A 21885-nucleotide genomic window follows, 5' to 3' on the forward strand; every position below is an offset into this window, starting at 1 on the left:
TTTAATAAACAATCAATACGTAAAAACTGCCACTCTTTACACATATCAAAACAATAAATGATTTCATAATAATGATTTCACTTTGGGCACAATGAGCAGATTTAATGATTTTAAAATGGGAAAGAGGCTGCTATTTACTCCATAACAGCACAGGATGAAACAGAAAATCTCCAAAACAAAGTTAAAGCCACTTAAAGGGCAGCACAATCTAGAGCTATTTGGGGCAATACTATCTTCTCACTATCCAGCCCCATGAAACACTATTCTTATTTACAGAAGGAAAAAACGATGCTCACTGAGAGATTACACCCCAAGACTCTGACCGGGGCAACAAGGACTAGAACCCAGGTTTTCTGAGTCATATTCCAGTGCTGTCCCATACCTCCACACATACCCAGGACCTGCATCCAAGGAGTATTTGCTATTAGAGAAAAATATAATAAACTTTCATCACAATGATGAGCATGAATCAACAAAAGGTGGAAGTCTAGGATACTATTTAAGAAGGCAAGAAAGAATCTATAATGTGTAAAAGATTTCTATTCAAATACTATGAAGACATGTATTTGTACTGGAAATACATCCAGTATACATGAAATGGGTATTATGAAGGAAATATCACGAAGACATGGATTTGTATCTCTTTTGTTCTCTTCTGTATCCCGGGTGCCTAAAACAATGACTGGCTTGAACAAATACTTAATATAAATACTGCTGAGTAAATGAAAAAGTGATTATGCTGAAAAAGACAAATTCTTGGCCATCAAAAATTCTGACTACCTAGAATAACTCACTTTTAAAAAACATGAGATTTTAACTACCATTTCTCCTGTGCCTAAAATTAACTAAAAAATTAAGCTAAAATCCCAATGCTAAAACTTACATAAGTTATGTGCTAAAATTAAGTATCAGTTGACACCCTGTAAATCCCAGGATTTTAAAGTCCTCTAGTGTGGTGGACTAAATTGGGAACCCAGTTGGACATGACCTTGGTCCTGGTCCCTATTCTGGTGGTTGTGGATGCCAGGTTAATAAAATCTCTTCATATATCAAGACTGGTTAGTGGTCAAGTTCTCACCTGCCATACAGGAGACCCAGGTTCAATTCCCAGTCCATAAACAAAAATTCAACAATCAGTGCTGCAATAACAGGATACTCACATGGAAAAATAATGAAATTATTTCATAATTTCATACTAAAAAATCTTTTCAAATGGTGGAGTTATACCAAGAAGGAAGGGTTTAACAACTGAGTATGATTGAGGAATCATTATATTGTTATTTATTTTAGTCTCCTGTATCTTAGAGCAGCTAGAAGTAAAAACCTAAAATTGCAGAACTGCAACCCATGCCAAACTCTGAAATCTGTTTACAAGTAATTGTGCCGTGCCCTGTAATTTATTGCTTTTTTGTACATATGTTATTTTTCACAGAAAAAAAGAAACAAGCTATTTGCAGCAGTTTAAAAAGTATTGAGAAACGCATGAAATCAGCTACCAAAAACTGTGAAACCTCCACCATGATTATAATTGTTTATTAAGCGTATTAAAATACACATTTTTTGCAAAAGGAAATAAAAACATATCACTCTCTCTCACACACACACAAATAAAATAAAATAAAATAAAATATCTTCAAGATGCAACTTCAGTTAAAGTGTGGCTCAACTGAACGAGGGTGGGCTTTAACCCAGATTATTAGAGCCTTTATCAGCCAAGCAAAAGTCAGTCAGAGAAGTCACAGGGAGCAGCTACAAGATGGAGCCCAGAAGAGAAAGGGAAAGATGGCGTCACGTTTAACAATCAAAGGGAAAAGTAATTTAAAATTTTAAGATTTATAGCCTAGATTTTTAAAGATTTTTAAACTAAGGTAATTTCCTAATTTAAAAATCATCTGACTGCTATGCATACAAACAAAATAAATAAGCACAGGCTACATGTAAACACAAAAAACTGTCAATCTAGATTATAAAAGATTATGTCAACAATCTGTAACCATAACAACACCTTCAACTGTAGTTAAAGGTCTAATCTTTATTAATGACATATCACTCTAAAAAGTGTACTCTTCCAACAATCTACTGACATTTTATACATTTCCTGAAATTACAACACTGAAAAGAAACAGCTGAAAATTGCTAAGCTGCATTAAATCGTACCTACTGTCCATAGGAAAATGAATCCTATTTATGAACACACAAGCTTTGTCACTGTACAATGAAAACATTACAGTAAGTTTTCTCATTTTTAGTACTTATTGTGCACCAATGAAACTTATGCTCTGTAAAGGTATCATCCCTTTACATATCTCTCCTTAGCGAGAGCGACGTTAATCCCTAGACATGAACATATCTTAACAGACTTTCACTCTGAAAGCGGATGCACATATAAAGAGACGAAAACCATGGTTTGCAGCTCACAGTTCCATTTTTATATACCTCTCGGACATCAAAGTTCCTCTTAAGGTTAGTACCAACTATTCCATATAATTCATCAGCAGGAAATACAGGATCTTCAGAAGGGTCAATGTTAACCTGCAGAAATATAGAAAAATCTTATTAACCCATTTAAAGATATTATTTCAAGGTGACATATGCCAAAATGCTTTTTAGGAAAATAAAAGATATAACTCCTACTTACATCCAATTTCTTCTGATAATTTAAATTCTTCACAGCCTTCCTAGCTAAGTGAAGGGCATGCTTATCATCCAAAGCGTAGTGGTCAGTCACGCCAGACTTTCTACAGAGTAAAGCACACTAAAATAATCAGAACAGGGAAAAGTAAAACAATTCAATATGTTAAACCCTCAATATCTTCTCATCTAAGGATGACAGCATGCTTACTTCCAAAACACTTTAATAAATGCTATCAGGTCATGTATGTAGTGGAGAAGCTTAGACTACCTATTGGTATGCCTAAGGGTTACTTCTGGAGGACCTCTTTTGTTGCTCAGACGTGGCCTCTATTTAAGTCCAACTCTGCAAGTGAAATTATTGCTCTCCTCCCTACATGAGACATGACATCCAGGGGTGAAAGTCTCTCTGGTGAAGAGGGAGATGACTCCCAGGGATGAATCTGGCTCTGGCACCGTGGGATCAACAATTCCATCCTGACCAAAAGGGGGAAAAGAAGTGTAATGAATAAGGTATCAGTGGCAAAGAGAGTTCAGATAGAGTCAGGAGGCTACTCAGGAGTTTGCTCTTACACAAGCTTCAGTTAGACCTTGCTACCTATCATAACCTGCCAACCCCCAACCAGGACCATTCTACCCAATCCTAAAGAACACCTAGGACAATATATAAGATTCCATAAGGGGTCCATGCACTAGAAACTTTCCAGAAACCTACAACCTCTAGATGGATCCCTGGACCAAATAAGTCCTAAAACTAGAGGGCCCAACCTCTCCAGAACATCAGATAGTTCCATCTTCCTACCCTGTATTAGTGACAGATGCTTCTGACATGAAAAAGTTAGAATGGCCATAGCCCAAACACCCCTAAAGAGAAGGATGGAAAGATCAAAGGTGATGGTGGAGTTATGCAGAGAAGACAGGATTTAACAAATGAATATAATTGCTGAATCATTAAATTGATATCTTTTAGTCTCCAGTATCTTAGAGCAGCTAGCAGTAAAAACCTAAAACTGTGGAATTATAACCTATACTAAACTCTGAAACATGTTCTACAACAAATTGTGGTGCTGTGCTTTGAAATTTACTGCTTTTTTTGGTATATGTTATTTTTCGCCAAAAATAAAGAAAAATAGTTAAATACTTATGCCTTCTAGCCTCCTGAATTCTTGAGCAGCTAGTAGGAAAAATCGGAGAGGATCTTATGGTAGTCCATGACAAACTCTGGGATGTCCTCTAACTGCATGTTGAAGAGTGCTTTGAGAACTACTGCTTTTTCATTTCTTTGCTTTGTATATATGTTATACTACTCAATAAACAAAAGTAAAAAAAAATAAATAAACATCTTATTTGATCCTCACAACACCCCTGACAAAACAATATTATCCTTGTTTTACATACAGGTAAAAAACGAGATACAAGTGCCTGCCCTAGGACCACTAGCAGCTATATAAGAATCCATGCCTTCTAATTCTCAAACTTGACCTTCTGCTACTAGACCACAGGGCCTTGCTGACCAGGCTTCTATTAAATTCACAGCAAACAAAACTGGGTATGATGAAGTCTAGCCACCGAGGGCAGCCTCCATGAGGCAGACCATAACTGCTGAGAGGTTTGTAAGGAACTGGCTTCTCTAATAAAGGTGTCTACTATGCTTTCGTTTCCGAGAGACGGATGAGCCTTCCATTACAAAGTAACCCTGTAAGAAAAGGCAGAGGTAAAAAACACAATACAAAGGCTTGAATACAACTGTCCCTCAGATTGTGGGTAAAAATCAGTGTTGATAAAATGGTTCTAGTATAAGCCCAGGAAGGTTCTGCTCAGTTCAGTGTGAGTGAAGCACAGACTTGTTCAGGTTATTAGTTCTGTCTAGATTAGATGGCTTATTATTTCAGATGTAGCTGTATTATGACTTCCTAGGAAAAAACTCTTAAAAATCTGTAAAGTCAGGGCAAAGAATTAGAATTTTGGTTCATTTTATGAATAAGGACTAAACTTTCATAATCTAAATGCTGACTTTTTTTTCAGGGAAAAGGCCAAAACCTTGGGAGACATTTCTGACAGCCAGGTGTCTCACAGCGATTTCATGTCATGTTTCACCCTCTGGATTAGAGGTCCCTAAGTAAAAGCAGAGACCATGTTTACTCTTCTTTCCCTCCAATGCCTTGCACATGGTGGACTTTTCAGTTTCTTTAGTTTAATGCAACATTTTACAACTTCTTTAATGCTTCACAGACAATGCCAGCTACAGAGGCTGGCTTCTTGCTACACTGCAATAATTCAGCAAACAAGTAGAAGCCAAAGAAACTGCTTCTACAGCAATGGATCTTTCAAATGAAATTCTTTTCTACAAAAACTGCCTGTTATTTACCACAACGGGAAGAGAGGAAAACCTCTGACGAAACTCCATGTTATGAATGTTTATATAAATCTTTGTGTCAAAGTAGCTCTTAGGGATGACTAATTGGAAGTATAAATATGTATTTATAAAGAAAAGAAAATTCAAAGCAATGTGTGTAAATTTTATGACCAAAAAACGAAGTCATCACCAGTAATCATTTTCCTATGATTTAAAATAGATTGTTATTAATGATAAATAGCTAGTATTAATAGAGTGCTTAGAATGCACAAGACTCTGGGCTATGAGGTAGATACTATTTGTATCTTCTTCATTCTACACATGAAATGAGGCTCAGGAAGGCTAAGTAGTTTGTTAGTCACAGGGACTTTAATAAGTGAGGCAACTGGAAGATGAATTCCAGAGCCTACACTTCTAATTTGATATCCTGTTAACAGCTTTTAAGGGCACTGGGTTACTTTTTTAAAACAGTCCAAAAAAACCTTAAGCTAATATTCCTCTAATACTGTCTTCATCTCCTTCCCCTGATGAAGCTCCTACAAACAAAGGTACCCCCACTCTGTCCTGGTCCCCTAACTCACCCCACTCTACCTGCACCCTCATATCCACTCCAGCCAGGTTAATCTCTTTACAAGGATCAGGAAGTGGCACCTGTTCGCCAATGCTCTGTCTGCCCATGCAGTCCTGCTCACCTGAACTAACAAGCACTATGCTCAAACTCATCCAGTAACTCAGGTCCTTCTTCTAAGCTTTTCTCTATCTCAATTCCAACTCCTTTATTCATTCCTTTAATCCTACTTCCCTCAACCTTTAGTTGTAAAAGTGGAAGCATACTAAGTAATTTATTTTGTAATTGTATTTTAGCTCATTCATTTAATTCTCTTATCTGTCTAATTAAAGTATAAATCCCTGTTGTGCTTAACACCTGGTACAATCTACCCACAGTTAAGCGCTCAATGAGAAAGAACAGAGGAGAAACTAAAGCAAATGTCCCTTAAATAATTATTCAAATGCCATGGCAGTGTTCCCTGATAGAAAAGGTGAAATGCTATTACATCTCTTCCTTCTTCCACCTATGGGGATCCTCCCAGAGCTGCCTGCCTCCTTGGTTTCTGGTTTGGCAGAGAAAAAGATCACCGAGTTCGATGATTGCATGTACTTGCCGCTTCAGTTTGGGTTCCTCCAGGCATGGTTCTGGCCCTCTTCTCTATCTACAGTCACCCCAGGAGAAACCTTCCAAACCTAGGTTAAACTTCACTTCACTGCTGGTGACCCCCAAATAAAGATCTCCAGCCCAGATCCCCACCCAGCTCTAGAGTTACGGTCAACTACCAACTCAGCATCTCTGCCTGGATGTGTCACAAGCATCTTCAACTTATCAGGTCCAAAAGGAATGCCTGATCCCCTTGCCCCAACTCCAAAGCTGCTCCTTCTCTAGTCTTTCCAATCTCAAGAAATAAAATCATTTCATGTCATCATACTTGTCACCTCACTTTTCTCTAACCTTTAAATGAAATCTGTCAGTAACTCTCTCAATTTCACCTCTAAAATAGAGCTCAAATCTGTTCCCTCTCCTCTACCTTCACTACCTGTCACACTATCTAAGCCACTCTCATCTATGCTACGGATAAAATCACCCAATCTGTTCACCAATTAAGAGTGCTGTCAATCCTCCAAGCTTTCTCCATTTAGCAGCCAGAGGGATTATTTTTTTTCAATGAAATATCTGAAGATAACACAAGCTCTGTTTAAAACACGTTGATGTTTCCCCCTTTGGCTTTAAGAAGTTGAAAAGCTTTAATGGCCAATGATGATGATAAATAATAATAATTATGGTGGTTAACATTTATGGGTCTTTACTTACAGTAGGTACTATTTAAAAGATATGTTTTTTCTCTAATATTAGATTTACATAAACAGTTAATAACTGTTTTGTGGGCTACAGTTTTTAGCTCTAGAATTAAAATAAAGTTATGCAGACCATTAAAATGTTTTGAGTGCCTGTTATAGGACAGGACAAATATTCATAATAAATGATTCTTGATTTAATATGTACCAATAAATCTCATGACACTTTGAAAAAAAAAAGATGATATATTTTACATATATCATCTCATTTAGTCACCATAAAACCCTTGGAGGTAGATGGCATTTCTGCTGTAGGACCCTAGCCCAGGGGTGTGCTGTAGTTAGCTCACACATGTCCCACAAAGATGACTGTGTGTATCTCTTGGATTCCATATTCAGTGATGTCATGCTGGGAGCCTGAAAACCGCCATGTGGGATAATTTGTACCAGAGAAAGTGGCAAACATCACAAACAAGGTTTTTTTTCTCCTCCCCCAGAAAATCAGTGGTTAAACATTTGCCAGTATACCACATAGCTACATCCACTTTCTGTACCCTCTCCCTAAAACTTCTTCTTTGTAGGCCTTATCACATACATATATTCGATTTTTTGTAATTATTTGCTTATTGCCCGTCTACCTAACTAGAATGTAAGCTCTGGAGAGCAAATATAGTGTCCATCCTGTATGTTGTCTTATCTCCAGCACCTACAAGAGTGTCTAGTACACAACAGATGTTCAATGAATATTTGTCAAATAAATAAGAAGCTCGTCTCTCCAGTCCTCTTGGGCTAAAACAGGAAAGCTAACCCTCTAGCTTGGAAATGCAGCTCTACAGTATAAAGAAGCGAACTCTAAAACAGCAGATGGAGAGCAAATAAAACTGCGGTTTGTCCTGACAAGTTTAGCACCTGGGAAAAAATAATTTAAAACTTTTGGAAACAAATCAAACTCTAGTCAACTCTGGAAATGGGCTTCTGCTTCACCTGCAGTGAAGATCAGCACCTCCAAGATCCTCAGCCGACACCTCTTCTCCGGTTGCTGCTTTAACCTACAGGAAGGATAAAAATCAGCAGTGATGCCACACTACTGCAAAAGGAGAATAGTATGGAAAACAGGTGGGGATATATATGGGAACTCTGTAGTTTCGGCACGATTTTTCTGTAAATCTACAACTGTTCTAATAAAATAATTTTTAACAGGTCATCAGTATTGGAGCTGAAGGAATACAGACTGTGCAACGGGACTGACTATAAAATTCAGAAATGGACAGCACAATACTACCTAACTGTAATACAATAATGTTAGAACACTGAATGAAGCTGAATGTGAGAATGATAGAGGGAGGAGGCCTGGGGCACAAATGAAATCAGAAGGAAAGATAGATAGTCAAGACTGAGATGGTATAATCTTGGAATGCCTGGAGTGTATAATAACACTGACTAAATGTACAAATTTAAAAATGTTTTTGCATAAGGAAGAGCAAAGGAATGTCAATACTTCAGGGTGTTGAAAATAAATGCTAATTAATATTTTAAAACTTTAACTTTTGTGTGAGACTAAAGCAAAAAAATGTTTATTTGGTACAAAATTTATATTGTGACTAGTGCATTTCCTAATATAACTTATGTGGACAGTTTAATTGAACACTATAAGTACATGGAACCCTGAGTAGGGCATGAGATTTTAAAGGTTTGTCTAGAGTGATGCCTTCATAAATCCCAGAGTGATTTGGACAGTGAATAAAAAAGTATTTGCAAAATCCCCTTGGGGGAATGGTGAGAAAGGGGGAAAATTCAACTTCCCCACATTGAACATTCTTGTTATTCTCACAAGCAGTGGAGACAACCAAAGCAATAGGCTGAGCCCCCAATCTTGGGGTTTGTTCATATGAAACTTAACTCTGCAAAGGATAGGCTAAGCCTTTTTGAGTTAAAGTGTAATAGAGAGGCTGGAGGGAACTGCCTGAAATGTAGAGCTGTGTTCCAGTAGCCATGTTTCTTGAAGATGATTGTATAATATATAGCTTTCGCAATGTGACTGTGTGATTGTGAAAACCTTGTGTCTGATGCTCCTTTTGTGTACCTTAATGACAGACAAGTAAAACATATGGATTAAAAATAAATAATAAGGGGAAGAAATGTTAAAATAAATTAAGTAGATTGAAAAAAAAAGGTCATCAGTGATATCTGCCTATTGTGAGATAATAAAAAAGCTTTCTAGCATGCACATCGTTAGCCTGACTATACCTACCACTCATCCAAGAGCTAAAGAGCATAGGTTTTCTCAATCTGTCCACCCAGCAAACTCAGATAATATTTCCAGTCTACAAATGAAGAAACTGAACCTCAACCCATTAAGGAACATGCCAAAACACCTGAGCAAACAATGGAGCCTGATTTGAACCCAGGAGCTACTGACCCAAAAGCCTACCTTCTTTCCACTACACCATGCGCCTCAACACACACGTGGAAGCCTTTGCATCTCTGTAGATGCTGCTCCTACAACCTGTTATCCCTTCTTCTTCTCCCTACTTACCTTTCAATCTGCACCTCAAGTCACCTGTTGTTTGCAGCTTTCCCTGACACCCCCAAACCTCCCCATCACTAATGACACCCTATGCTATTAATAAAGCAATGCCAGCTCATCCTCCCAAATGACACCTGACAGACTGTATTACCATGCACTGGGTGTCCCTCTGTCTTCTCTCCTGTACCGTGAGCTCCTTGAATGCAGGAACTATGACTTAGTTATTGCTGAATACTCAATAAATGTGTATCGAATTAAAGACTTCTCATCATCTCGATTAATGATCACCTAAGCTGAAAAATTCCAGTTACTATCACAAATTGTAATATCTTTAAGGTACAGAAAAAACCTCCAAGATTACCTGCATCTAAGATTCAGAAGATACGGTCAAAAACAAAGAAACCTCAAGTAATAAATTAACAATGGCATAATTATAGCCTGAGAAAGTCTAACTGGAAACAGAAAGAAAAATAATTTAGTGCTAAATGCCATCCTGATCCCTTTGGAACTGCTTATTGATTCTCACTTCTTTGGGTTGACTACTATGTTTATTTCTCTTCAAACAGGAAAAGATTTTATTACAATAATGAGCATTAATCTAAAACACAGCATAGAAATGATTTATTTTCCCTACATCAGAAGTTCTACCTTAAATTAAATATTGTTCCCACAGGGAGAGGTAATTAAAATTTTCATCTCCAATTACTCCACCCCCAGAACTAAATTCTTGTTTTTCTTTCCAAAAAAACAATCAGCGTAAAATAGCAGCAAATCCAGATGATAACTAATTTAGTTATCATAAGTGTCTGGATATTTAAAATATAAAAATATCTGGATATATAAGTGTCTGGATATTTAAAATTATAAAAAAGGAATAAACAACTGACATACCGTATTTATTTTCAGGCACTGACTAAAATAGATGGAAAAAAATAAGGGTTCATTATCACTTAGTATTTATTAAACACCCACTACATGCTTGATAATGTGATAGATGCAAAAATGATAAAAGCCAAAGAGAGAATTAAAATAAAACAGCTTGTTCCACCTAGTAAAAAGATAAAACAGAAGATAAACAAAAGGCAGAACAAAAACTCCTTCAAAACCTTGTCTTATTAATATCCATTAATCATATACACCTATATATGTTACTATTTCTTACAATCCCAAAAACAAGTGACCATCACCTCTATCCATTCCCAAACATTTAAGTTCAATCTCAGTAACAATTCTGTACATGTTCTGTAACCGCTTCTTCTTCTCTAACTTCTATCTCTAGGTACTCTATTATTCTACTCATCTAAACACGCATTGAATAAAGGGGCATCAGTCACAAGGTTAGCTCTTTTTTATATATATGCTTTTTTATAAGCTTTTATTAGTATTCCAAAACCAAAGACAATATCCTTTGACAGACTTAGAGCAAACAACTTTTTTTAAATTGATACCCAAATCACATATCATACAATTCACATATCATAAAATTCACCATTTTAAGATGTATAATTCAGTGGTTTTTATTATATTCACAAGGTTATGTAATCATCACCATTACCTAAATTTCAGAATATTTCATTACCCCAAAAAGAAGCACCATGATTGTGAACACCTTGTGTGTGATGCTCCTTTTATCTACCTTATCGACAGCTAAGTAAAACATATGGATTAAAAATAAATAAATAATAGGGGGAACAAATGTTAAAATAAATTTTAGATTGAAATGCTGGTGATCAGTGACGGGGACGGAGAGGGGATATGGTATATACAAAGTTTTTTCTTTTATTTCTTTTTCTGGATTGATGCAATCCTGAGAGGTGATTGTGATGATGAATATACAACTATGTGATGATATTGTGAGTTACTGTTTAAGTGCCAAGAATGAAATGATCATATGGTAACAACGTTTGTGTTTGTATATTGTTATGTTTAAAAATATATGTACCCATCAGCTCATTGTCTATTTTTCTTTTCCTCCAGCCCCTAGCAACCACTAATCTACTTCATTTCTCTATGAATTTGCCTATTTGGGACATTTCATATGAATGGAAATATAATATTTGTCCTTATGTGCCTACTGTTTTTAAGGTTCATCCATTCTGTATAATATATATCAGAACTTCATTCCTTTTTATGGCTAAATATGCATTGCATAGCTATAACTTGACATTAGGGGTGAAAGTATTCCTGACAACAAGGGAAATGACAACTAGGGTTGAGCCTGGCCCTGGCACCGGGGGATGGACAACGCCTTCTGGACTAAAAGGGAGAAAAGAAATGTAACAAAATAAGGTATCAGTGACTAAGAGGGTTCAAATGGAGTCCAGAGGTATTCTGGAGGCTACTCTTATGCAAGCTTCAGCTACATATTGCTAATTGCCAATGTCTGCCAAACCAACCAACATCATTCCTGTTAACCCTCAAGAACACATATGGCTCTGAGACTCTATAAAACTTTCATGTACTAAGTTTGTTTTCTAGAAACCTGGGTTCCTAGGCCAGATAAATCCTGAAACCCAGAGGCCAGCCTCTCCGAGAATATCAACTAATTCCATCCCCCTAGCCAATATATCATTGACATCCCTTTTCAACATGAAAAGAAAGACTGGGCATAGCCCAAAGACCCCCTATAGGTTGGGAGAAGGATCAAAGGAGAAGATAGGATTTAACAAACAAGTATAACTACTGAAACACCATAATGACATTTCTTTCAACTGCTAGCGTTTTGGAACAGCTAGAAGGAAAAACCTGAAAATGTGGAATGGTAACCCATATCAAACTTTGAAATCTATTCTGTAATTACTTGTTAAAATGTACTTTGAAAAGCATTGTTCTTCTTTACATATGTTATATTTCACTATAAAAAAAAGTTTTAAAAAATAAGCTACCAAGCCATGAAAAGACATAGGAATCTTAAATGCATATTGCTGTGAAAGAAGCCAGTATGAAAAAGGCTACATACTTTAATGACTTCAACGATATGACATCTGGAAATAGCAACACTACAGAAATGGTAAAAAGTCCATGGTTACCAAGGGCCTGAGGCAGGAAGGTGGAGGGTGAACACATGGAGCATGGGCAGTCAAACTATTCTGTATGATACTGTAGTTGTGGATACATGACATTACAAATTTCTCAAAACTATATAACACAAAAAAAATGAACCCTAATCCAAGCCTTGGACTTTAGATAATAATAATGTATCAATATTGGTTCATTCAGTGTAACACATGTACCATGCTAATGGAAAATGTTAATAATAGGGGAAACTGTGTGCAGGGGTGGAGGGGTATGCTGATTTGAATCTGTGGTGGACCCCAGAAAAGCCATGTCCTTTAATCCTCATTCAATATTGCTGGCTGGGAGGTTTTTTTTTTTATTGTTCCCATGGAGATGTGACTCGCTCAATTGCGGGAGGTAACTTTTGATTAGATGATTTTCATGGAGATGTGTCTCCACCCATTCATGGTGGGGTTGATTATGGAGCCCTTTAAGAGGGAAAAGTTTTGGAAAAGCCACACAGCCCATGAAGCCAGAGACCTTTGGCAATGAAGAATGAAAATGCCCTTGGGGGAGCTTCATGAAACAAGAAGCCAGGAGAGAAAGCTAGCAGATGCTGCCATGTTCGCCACATGTCTTCCCAGTTGAGAGAGAAACCCTGAACTTCATTGGCCTTCTTGAACCAAGGTATCTTTTCTTGCATGCTTTAGATTAGACATTTCTATAGCCTTGCTTTAGTTGGAACATTTTCATTGCCTTAGAACTATTGACTTGCAACTTAATAAATTCCCCCTTTTAAAATTAAAAGCCATTCTGTTCCTCGTATATCATATTCTGGAAGCTGGCAAATTAGAACAGATTTTGGTACCAGAGAGGTAGGGTGCTGTTGCTGCAGTCTGAAAATACCAAATAGGTTGGAATGGCTTTTTAAATGGATAAGGGAAAGATTCTGGAAGAGTTGAGAGGAGCTTGATAGAGAAAGCCTAGAATGCTTTGAAGAGACTGCTGGTTGAAATGTGGACTCTAAAGATATCTATGGTGAGGCCTTAGACAGAAATGAGGTATGGTTATTGCAAACTGAGAGGAAGGCAATACTTGTTTTAAAATGGTAGATAATCTGGCAAAATTGACCAGTGGCTTTGGCTGGAAGGCATATTTTAAAAAGTCATGAACTTGGGTATTTAGCAGAAGAGATTTTCACATTAAATGTGGAAAGCACAGCCTGGTTTTTCCTTGCAGCTTATAGCAAAAGGCAACAGGAAAGAGATAAGCTGAGACTGAACTCTTGGGTACAAAGAAACCAGAAACTGATGTTATGGAAAATTCTGGGTTTCCAGGAAGGGAGACCCCAGGGAATGGTGTCCCATGTGAAGATTTGGCCAAATGTGGAACCAGTCAGCCATTGCAGATTCAGGACTGAAGATGGAGTTATCCAGGAAGGATCTGTGGAAACTCCTTCCACCATGAGGGGAATGATCTTTGCTTACTACATAGGAAGCCAACAAGAGTGCTGTGGGAACTATATAAATGGAGTTCCTGCCAGTCTGGACGGGGGGGCCCAGAAAAGGGACAATGTGAAGGAAAAACAACTTCAGAGGCAGAACTATGGGAGCTGAAATCTAAAGTCAAGAAGCCTCGGGCCAGGAGAGTGGACCCTCCCAAGTGCATGGAGAGGGTAAGTTTGCCCTGAAGGCAGAGGATGGGCCTTGGAAGAGTCAGGCCACCTTAGGCCTTGGAGAGGGTGAAGCACATTCCTTGGGGTTTGGGGAGACCCTGGCTGCCACCACATGGAGGGGTTGAGCGTGCGTCCCAGAGAAAGCAGAAAGCCTGGGTGCAGCCCCGATGCTTGGAGAGGGTGGAGCCAAGAAAAAGGTGGTCTCCCCAATGTCCCCCAAGGTTACATTCTGAGAGAGGTGGGACACTGCGTAGGCTGTTGGAAAGGGTGGGACTGCTGCTTTCTAAAGCCCTAAAGATAAATGACTTTCAGACTTCAAAATCTAATGGAGTTTGCCCTGCAGGTTTTTGAAACTGCTCGGGTCCAGTGACCCCTGTGTTCCTTCCAATTTCTCCCTGTGGAAATGGGGATATAGATCCTATGACTATTCCTCCTTTGTATGCTGGCAACAAATAACTTGTAAACTTTATAGGTTCACAGCCAGAAGAGAGTTCTGCCTTAGAACAGACCATGCCTATAGCTGACTTTGATGACATTTTGTAGTGTTTTAACCTTGTATTTGTATTGTTACTGAAATAGTTTAAGGCTTTCTGATATTGTTATGTAATGAATGTATTTTTGCATTTGGAAAGAACATGTCCTTTGGGTGTCCAAAGGGTGGAATGTGCTGGCTTGAATCTGTGGTGGACCCCAAAAAAGTCATGTCCTTTAATCCTCATTCAATATTGCTGGCTGGGTGTTTTTTTTTACTGTTCCCATGGAGATGTGACTCACCCAATTGTAAGTGGTAACTTTTGAGAAGATGATTTCCATGGAGGTGTGTCTCCACCCATTCAAGGTAGGGTTGCTTACTGAGCCCTTTAAGAAGGAACAATTTTGGAAAGAGCCACAGAGCCCATGCAGCCAGAGACCTTTGGAGATGAAGAAGCCCCTGAGGAAGCTTCATGAAAGAAGAAGCCTGGAGAGAAAATGAGCAGACGGTGCCATGTTTGCCATGTGCCTTTACAGTTAACAGAGGAAACCATGAACTTCATCAGCCTTCTTGAAACAAGGTATCTTTCCCTGAATGCCTTAGATTGGACATTTCTACAGCCTTATTGTAGCTGGGACATTTTCACAGCCTTAGAATTTATTATTAAATTCTAAATTTATAAAATTACTAATAAATTCCCCCTTTTAAAAGCCGTTCTGTTTCTGGTATATCACATTCCAGCAGCTACTAAACCATAACAAGAGGGTATATGAGAACTCTCTGTACTGCTGGCTCAATTTTTCTGTCAACCTAAAACTTCTCTGAAAAATAAAATCTATTAAAAAAGAAAAGGAAGAATGATACTTTGAGATATACTTAAAATATTCATCAAAATTTAAATGTATTTGGTCAGATTATATCACTTATCTCTATGACCTCTAATAAAGTTCCCATAATCTTCAGGTTTCCTATACACAGTGAGGCAAGTTAGACATTGAAAACCCAACATACTAAGGAACTGCCCCTTTTCTTTAAAATTTCCCCTTCCTTCTGGTTTTCAGTAGCCTTGATTCTTTTTTTTTAATTTTTATTAATAAAACCAATCAACATACAATATGAACATTCTTTTTTATCACATAGTTGCATATTCATCATTTCTTAGAACATTTGCATCAATTCAGAAAAAGAAATAAAAAGAAAACAAAAAAATTCATACATACCATACCCCTTACCACACCCTATCATTGATTACTAGCATTTCAATCTACTAAATTTATTTTAACATTTCCTCCCCCTATTATTTATTTATTTTTAATTCATATGTTTTACTTGTCTGGTGATAAGGTAGATAAAAAAAGAGCATCAGACACAACCTTTTCACAATCACACAGTCACATTATGAAAACTATATCATTGTATCTTCAAGAAACCTGGCTACTGGAGCACAGCTGTATATTTTCAGGCAGTTTCCACCAGCCTCTTCATTACACTTAAACTAAAAAGGTGATATCTATTTATTGTGTAAGAATAACCTCCAGGATAACCTCTCAACTCTGTTTGGAATCTCTCAGCCATTGACGCTTTATTTTGTCTCATTTCTTTCTTCCCCCTTTTGGTCAAGAAGGTTTTCTCAGTCCCTTGATGCTGAGTCCCAGCTCATTCTAGGATTTCTGTCCCACATTGCCAGGAACATCCATACCCCTGGGAGTCATGTCCCATGTAGAGAGGAGGGCAGTGAGTTTGCTTGTTGTGTTGGCTGGGAGAGAGAGGCCACATCTGAGCAACAAAAGAGGTTCTCTTGGGGTTGACTCTTAGGCCTAATTTTAAATAGGCTTAGCCTATCCTTTGCAGAGTTAAGTTTCATATGAACAAACCCCAAGATTGGGGGCTCAGCCTATTATTTTGGTTGTCTCCACTGCTTGTGAGAATAACAAGAATGTTCAATGTGGGGAAGTTGAATTTTCCCCCTTTCTCACCATTCCCCCAAGGGGACTTTGCAAATACTTTTTTATTCACTGTCCAAATGACTCTGGGATTTATCAAGGCATCACTACAGACTACAGAATTTCATGCCCTACTCAAGGTTCCATGTACTTATGGTATTCAATTAAGCTGTCTACATAAGTTATATTAGGAAATGCACTAGTCAAAATATACATTTTGCACCAAATAAGCATTTCTTTGCTTTAGTCTCACATATAAATTAAAGTTTTAAAATATTAATTACCATCTATTTTCAATACCCTGCAGTATTGACATTCCTTTGCTCTTCCTTATGCAAAAACATTTTTAAATTTGTACATTTAGTCACTATCAATATATACTCCAGGCATTCCTAGATTATACCATCTCGGTCTTTATCATCTATCTTTCCTTCTGATTTCATTTGTGCCCCAGGCCTCCTCCCTCTATCATTCTCACATTGAGCGTCATTCAGTGCTCTAACATTATTGTATTACAGTTACAGTAGCCTTCATTCTTGAAAATGATTGTATAATGATATGGCTTTTACAATGTGACAGTGTGATTTTGAAAACCTTGTCTCTGATGCTCCTTTTATCCAGGGTATGGACAGATGAGTAACTAATATGAATAAAAAAATAAATAATGGGGGGGATAAGGTGTAAAATAAATTGGGTAGACAGAAACACTACTGGTCAATGAGAAGGAAGGGTAAGGGGTATGGCACATATGAGTTTTTTTCTTTTTTCTTTTTATTTCTTTTTCTGGAGTGATGCAAATGTTCTAAAAAATGATCATGGTGATGAATACACAACCACGTGAGGATAATGTAAGCCACTGACTGTACACCATGTATGGACTTCATGCGTGTGAAGATTTGTCAATAAAAATAATTTTTTTAACAACTTCCCCTTCCTTATTTAACAACATCATATTCTAATTATGAAGGCAGATGATCAAAATTTAAAGTTCATTATGCCTCTCTATCAGTACTTGTTCTGAAAATTAGGAATGATGACGTGACCCAACAGATCAGCATAGAACGTTCTAAATCACAATCAAGAGCTTATGTTCTTAAAAAAAAAAGAGCTTATGTTCTTACCAAGGGAGGTCCTGCCAGGAAAATGGTGCCCTGTTTGCGCACAATGATGTTTTCATCAGCCATCGCAGGCACGTAAGCACCGCCAGCCGTACAGGAGCCCATGACAATCGCAATCTGGAATGCAAGCACACGGTAAACCATGAGGTGCAGTGGAAATGGTGACTATATCATCTCCAGCTCCAGTTCACACATATTTCAATGACTAAGGGACATCACCAGTTGGTGCCTGGACTTCATTTTAAAAATAGAGTCCGCTAAATATTTGTAAACATTTTAGAACTTTCATCAAAGCATTTTGAAGGGCTTTTGTCACACTTTTACAAAGTTTATGGACAATATAACTGTCAGAGGAAAAGCTGGGCTCATCAGACAATTAGACTCAGTCACTAACGGAAGCAGGAAGCCCATAGAACATCCTCAATTCAGCAAAATTGTATAAAAGAATACATTAAAAATCTAAGAATAAGTACTCTAAACAATCACCACTTATCTCATAAGACTAATTCTCCAAATAAGTTTGGTTATTTTTTTGGGTCACCTTGCATATAATACTTTCTAAATATAAAATCAGTGTTAATATTGGGGCTAAAAATCTTGCTCAAAAGCATCCTTAATGTGTTGAAACTGGGTGATCAATTCACAGGGATTCATAGTAGTATTTTCTCTACTTTTGCCTATGTTTCAAATTTCCCATTATAATCTGTTTTTTAATTCTTGTTTGGAGATTAGTATGGCACAAAGAATAATGAATATGGATTTGGCTGAATATCTCCAGGTAGGAATAAATATCACCAACGAAAATTAGGAGAAGTATGTCATGAATATCATAAAAAACATAAATCATATGAAAGCAGTTTCTGTTACTACTCTAACATTCCAAAAGTTTTACATATAGTCATGCAAATATCTGCTCTTTTAAAAAGCATGCCACACTAACATGAAAGTAAAAATGAAAAGAGGCATAAGTGAACATTTTTCCATCTAAATGGGCTGTCTCAAAAAATGTTTTTCCTAACTAACACTTTCATGTATGTTATTAGAAATGGCTACAAAACAACAACAAAAAATATAATTATTTTAAAAAACGTTATCATCAATTTAACAAATGTTCCACACCAATGCAAGGTGTTGGTGGAGGGCTGGTGTATGGGAATCCTTTATTTTACATATAATTGTCCTGGAAACCCAAAACTCCTCTAATTTAAAAAAAAAAAAAAAATGGCGGCAACATTTTTTGTCAACATATTTCAGAAGAGTTTACCACTTATTGTTTTGTTTGTCAATAACCCAGAATTTGTTTTAAAGGTATTGATGGCTAGAAAAACTCCTACCAATAAGCATAAGAAAACATTCTTCTTAGCAGTGATTTATGTTAACAAAAGTCTGCAAATAACTTAAATGTTCATCAATAAAACATTTTGAATTGTTAAATACTTAAATGCATAAGTAAGTTATTTTAAAACTCTGAGTCTAAAGTAACAAAATAAAATGTTAACACATTAAATCTGAGTACCAGATAGCCGTATACTGTTTTATTGGTCTCCATACTTTCTGCATGCTTGAAATATTTAATGGGCTTTTATTTAGGCCAAAAAAAAAAAAAAAGATTCTGTAGAAAACAAAGTACACAATTTCATCTTGTTACCCTTTTCTCTATATTAGAGGTATAGAGAAAAGGGTAACAAGGTATCATTCAAACTGTTTCAATACCAAAAAAATAGAGAGAGAGAACTTAAAGAGTCGCAATGATGCAAGAATCGCAAAGGGAACAATTTTCAAAAATAAGACCGAAAGAAAAATACAGTTATAGCAAAATTCCATGAAAACAACTAGAGAGAAAAAGAGAGAAGGAAGTAGCAACTGTCAGCCAGTATTCAAAGACCAAGATAGAGGCTTCGGGGTGGGGAGTTGGGAAGACAAAGAATGCGCACTTATTTTGTCAAACTGTAGTAAGACAAAAATGAGAGTAATTAAATTAAAATGCCATCTACCAGCTTAGAAGAGAGAAAAAAAACCTATCAAATTTAGTAGAGTCCCACAAGTAAACAGCTGACAAATTACTGACATATCCACTTCAGGGAATTTTACCTAAGTGCACTTCAGATGTGTTTTCTTCACACTTCCTCTGCATCCAAAATCAACTGTTCACTTCTCTGGCACAGCAAATACATTATAAAACCTAAGCTCTCAAAACAACAAGAGATAGTGGTAGGCAGACTTCTGAAATGGTCCTCAAAAATGCCAGACTCGTGAAAGCATTCAAGTCCTAGTATAACTGTCTCCCTGGAGAGTGAGGTGACCTAGTGACAAACAGAACACACAATGGTGGGATGTCATTTCTGTGACAAGGTTACAAAAGACTATGGCCACCCTCTTGATAATAGCCCTTTCTCTCTATCTGGCACTCTCCAGCCCTCTCACTTTTTGTGCTGATGAAGACAGCTGACATGTTCTGAGACGCTCTATCGAAGGCCATACGGGAAGGAGAGGAGGGTGGCCTCCAGCTCGTGGTCCACACGGAACTGAATCTGCCAACAGCCACAAGTGTGAGTGAGAAAGTGACAACTCCCAGTCAGCTTTGGGAGAGACCCAGAGGGAGAGGAACCGGCCCATAAAGCCAGGTCCATATCCCCAGCTCAGAGAACTGTGATATAATAAATGTGTGTTTTATTTTTTTTTAAACATAACAACATACAAACACGAACATTCTTACCACATGATCATTCCATTCTTGGTACATAATCAATAACTCACAATTATCATCAAATAGTTATATATTCATCATCATGATCATTTCTTAGAACACTTGCATCAATTCAGAAAAAGAAGTAAAAAGAAAAAAATTCATACATACCATACCCCTTACCCCTCCCTTTCATTGATTACTACCATTTCAATCTACTAAATTTAACACTTGTTCTTCTATTATTTATTTATTTTTTATCCATATGTTTTACTCATCTGTCAATAAGGTAGATAAAAGAAGCATCAGACACAAGGTTTTCACAACCACACAGTCACACTGCAAAAGCTGTATCATTATACAATCATCTTCAAGAAACATGGCTACTGGAACACAGCTCTACATTTTCAGGCAGTTGCTTCCAGCCTCTCCATTAAACTTTAACTAAAAAGGGGATATTTATATAATGTGTTAAGAATAACCTCCAGGATAACCTCTCGACTCTGAAATCTCTCGGCCACTGACACTTTGTCTCATTTCTCTCTTTCCCCTTTTGGTCAAGAAGGTTTTCTCAATCTCTTGATGCTGAATCCCTGCTCATTCTAGGATTTCTGTCCCATGCTGCCAGGAAGATCCACATCCCTGGGAGTCATGTCCAATGTAGAGAAGTGAGGGCAGTGAGTTTGTTTGTCACATTGGCTGAGAGACCACATCTGAGCAACAAGAGTTTCTCTTGGGGGTAACTCTTAGGCCTAATTTTATGTAGGCTTATTCTATCCTTTGAGGGGTTAAGTTTCATATGAACAAACCCCAAGACTGAGGGCTCAGCCTATGTTCTCTTTGTCCCCACTGCTTGTTAGAGTATCAAGAATTCTCCACATGGGCACTTCCGGAGAAGATGGCGGCTTAGTAAGACGCACGGGTCTTAGTTCCTCCTCCAGAAAAGCAACTAAAGAAACAGAAACAATACGAAACAGCTCCCGGAGTCACGACAGAGACCAAAAAGACAGCGTACCCCATTCTGGAACGGCTGAACGGGTAGGGAGAATCCACTGCGGTGAGATACCCGAGGGGTGCACGTTTTCCCGGCTGGGGCGGCTGGCGACTGGGGTCCCCTCCACGCACGTGGCTCCCCGGTCTGACTGGGAACATTGGATAGCGGGGCCCTCCCGTCACGCTTGGCGTCTCGGGCCAGCTGGGCAATTTGGACCGGCACTCCCCCAAGCCACGGCCAGCGACCCCCGCCTCCATGCGCGGTTTCCCGGGCCGACTGCCGTGCAGACAGACGAGGGCCACAAGCGCCACCTACTGGTCAGGAAAAGAAAAACAGAGCCCAGAGATTCCACAGAAAAACCTTTCAACCAGCAGGGTCCCACACCCAGGGAAATCTGATCAAATGCCCAGACACCAGCAGAAAATAATGGATGACGCTCGGAAAATTGAAGATATGGCCCAATCAAAGGAACAAACCAATAGTTCAAATGAGATACAGGAGCTGAGACAACTAATGCTGAATATACGAACAGAAATGGAAAAACTCTTCAAAAACCAAATCAATAAATTGAGGGAGGACATGAAGAAGATATGGGCTGAACAAAAAGAAGAAATAGAAAATCTGAAAAAACAAATCAC

At 37.8% G+C, this 21885-nt stretch overlaps 1 protein-coding gene across 2 annotated transcripts in view; it reads right to left on the reverse strand.

The window, feature by feature from the left end:
• The window catches only part of MCCC2 (methylcrotonyl-CoA carboxylase subunit 2), a 128475-nt gene that overhangs the window by 35547 nt on the left and 71043 nt on the right, over positions 1–21885 (reverse strand). For both annotated transcript variants that reach the window (XM_077139511.1, XM_077139510.1), the window contains 4 exons: positions 17571–17684; positions 7820–7884; positions 2639–2738; positions 2437–2532 (listed from right to left, as the gene is read on the reverse strand). In XM_077139511.1, the coding sequence (XP_076995626.1) occupies positions 2437–2532; positions 2639–2738; positions 7820–7884; positions 17571–17684 (375 nt within the window). The remainder of the gene's footprint in view (positions 1–2436; positions 2533–2638; positions 2739–7819; positions 7885–17570; positions 17685–21885) is intronic.

The sequence above is a fragment of the Tamandua tetradactyla genome, chromosome 21 (genome assembly GCF_023851605.1).
Source record: "Tamandua tetradactyla isolate mTamTet1 chromosome 21, mTamTet1.pri, whole genome shotgun sequence".
Lineage (NCBI taxonomy): Eukaryota > Metazoa > Chordata > Mammalia > Pilosa > Myrmecophagidae > Tamandua > Tamandua tetradactyla.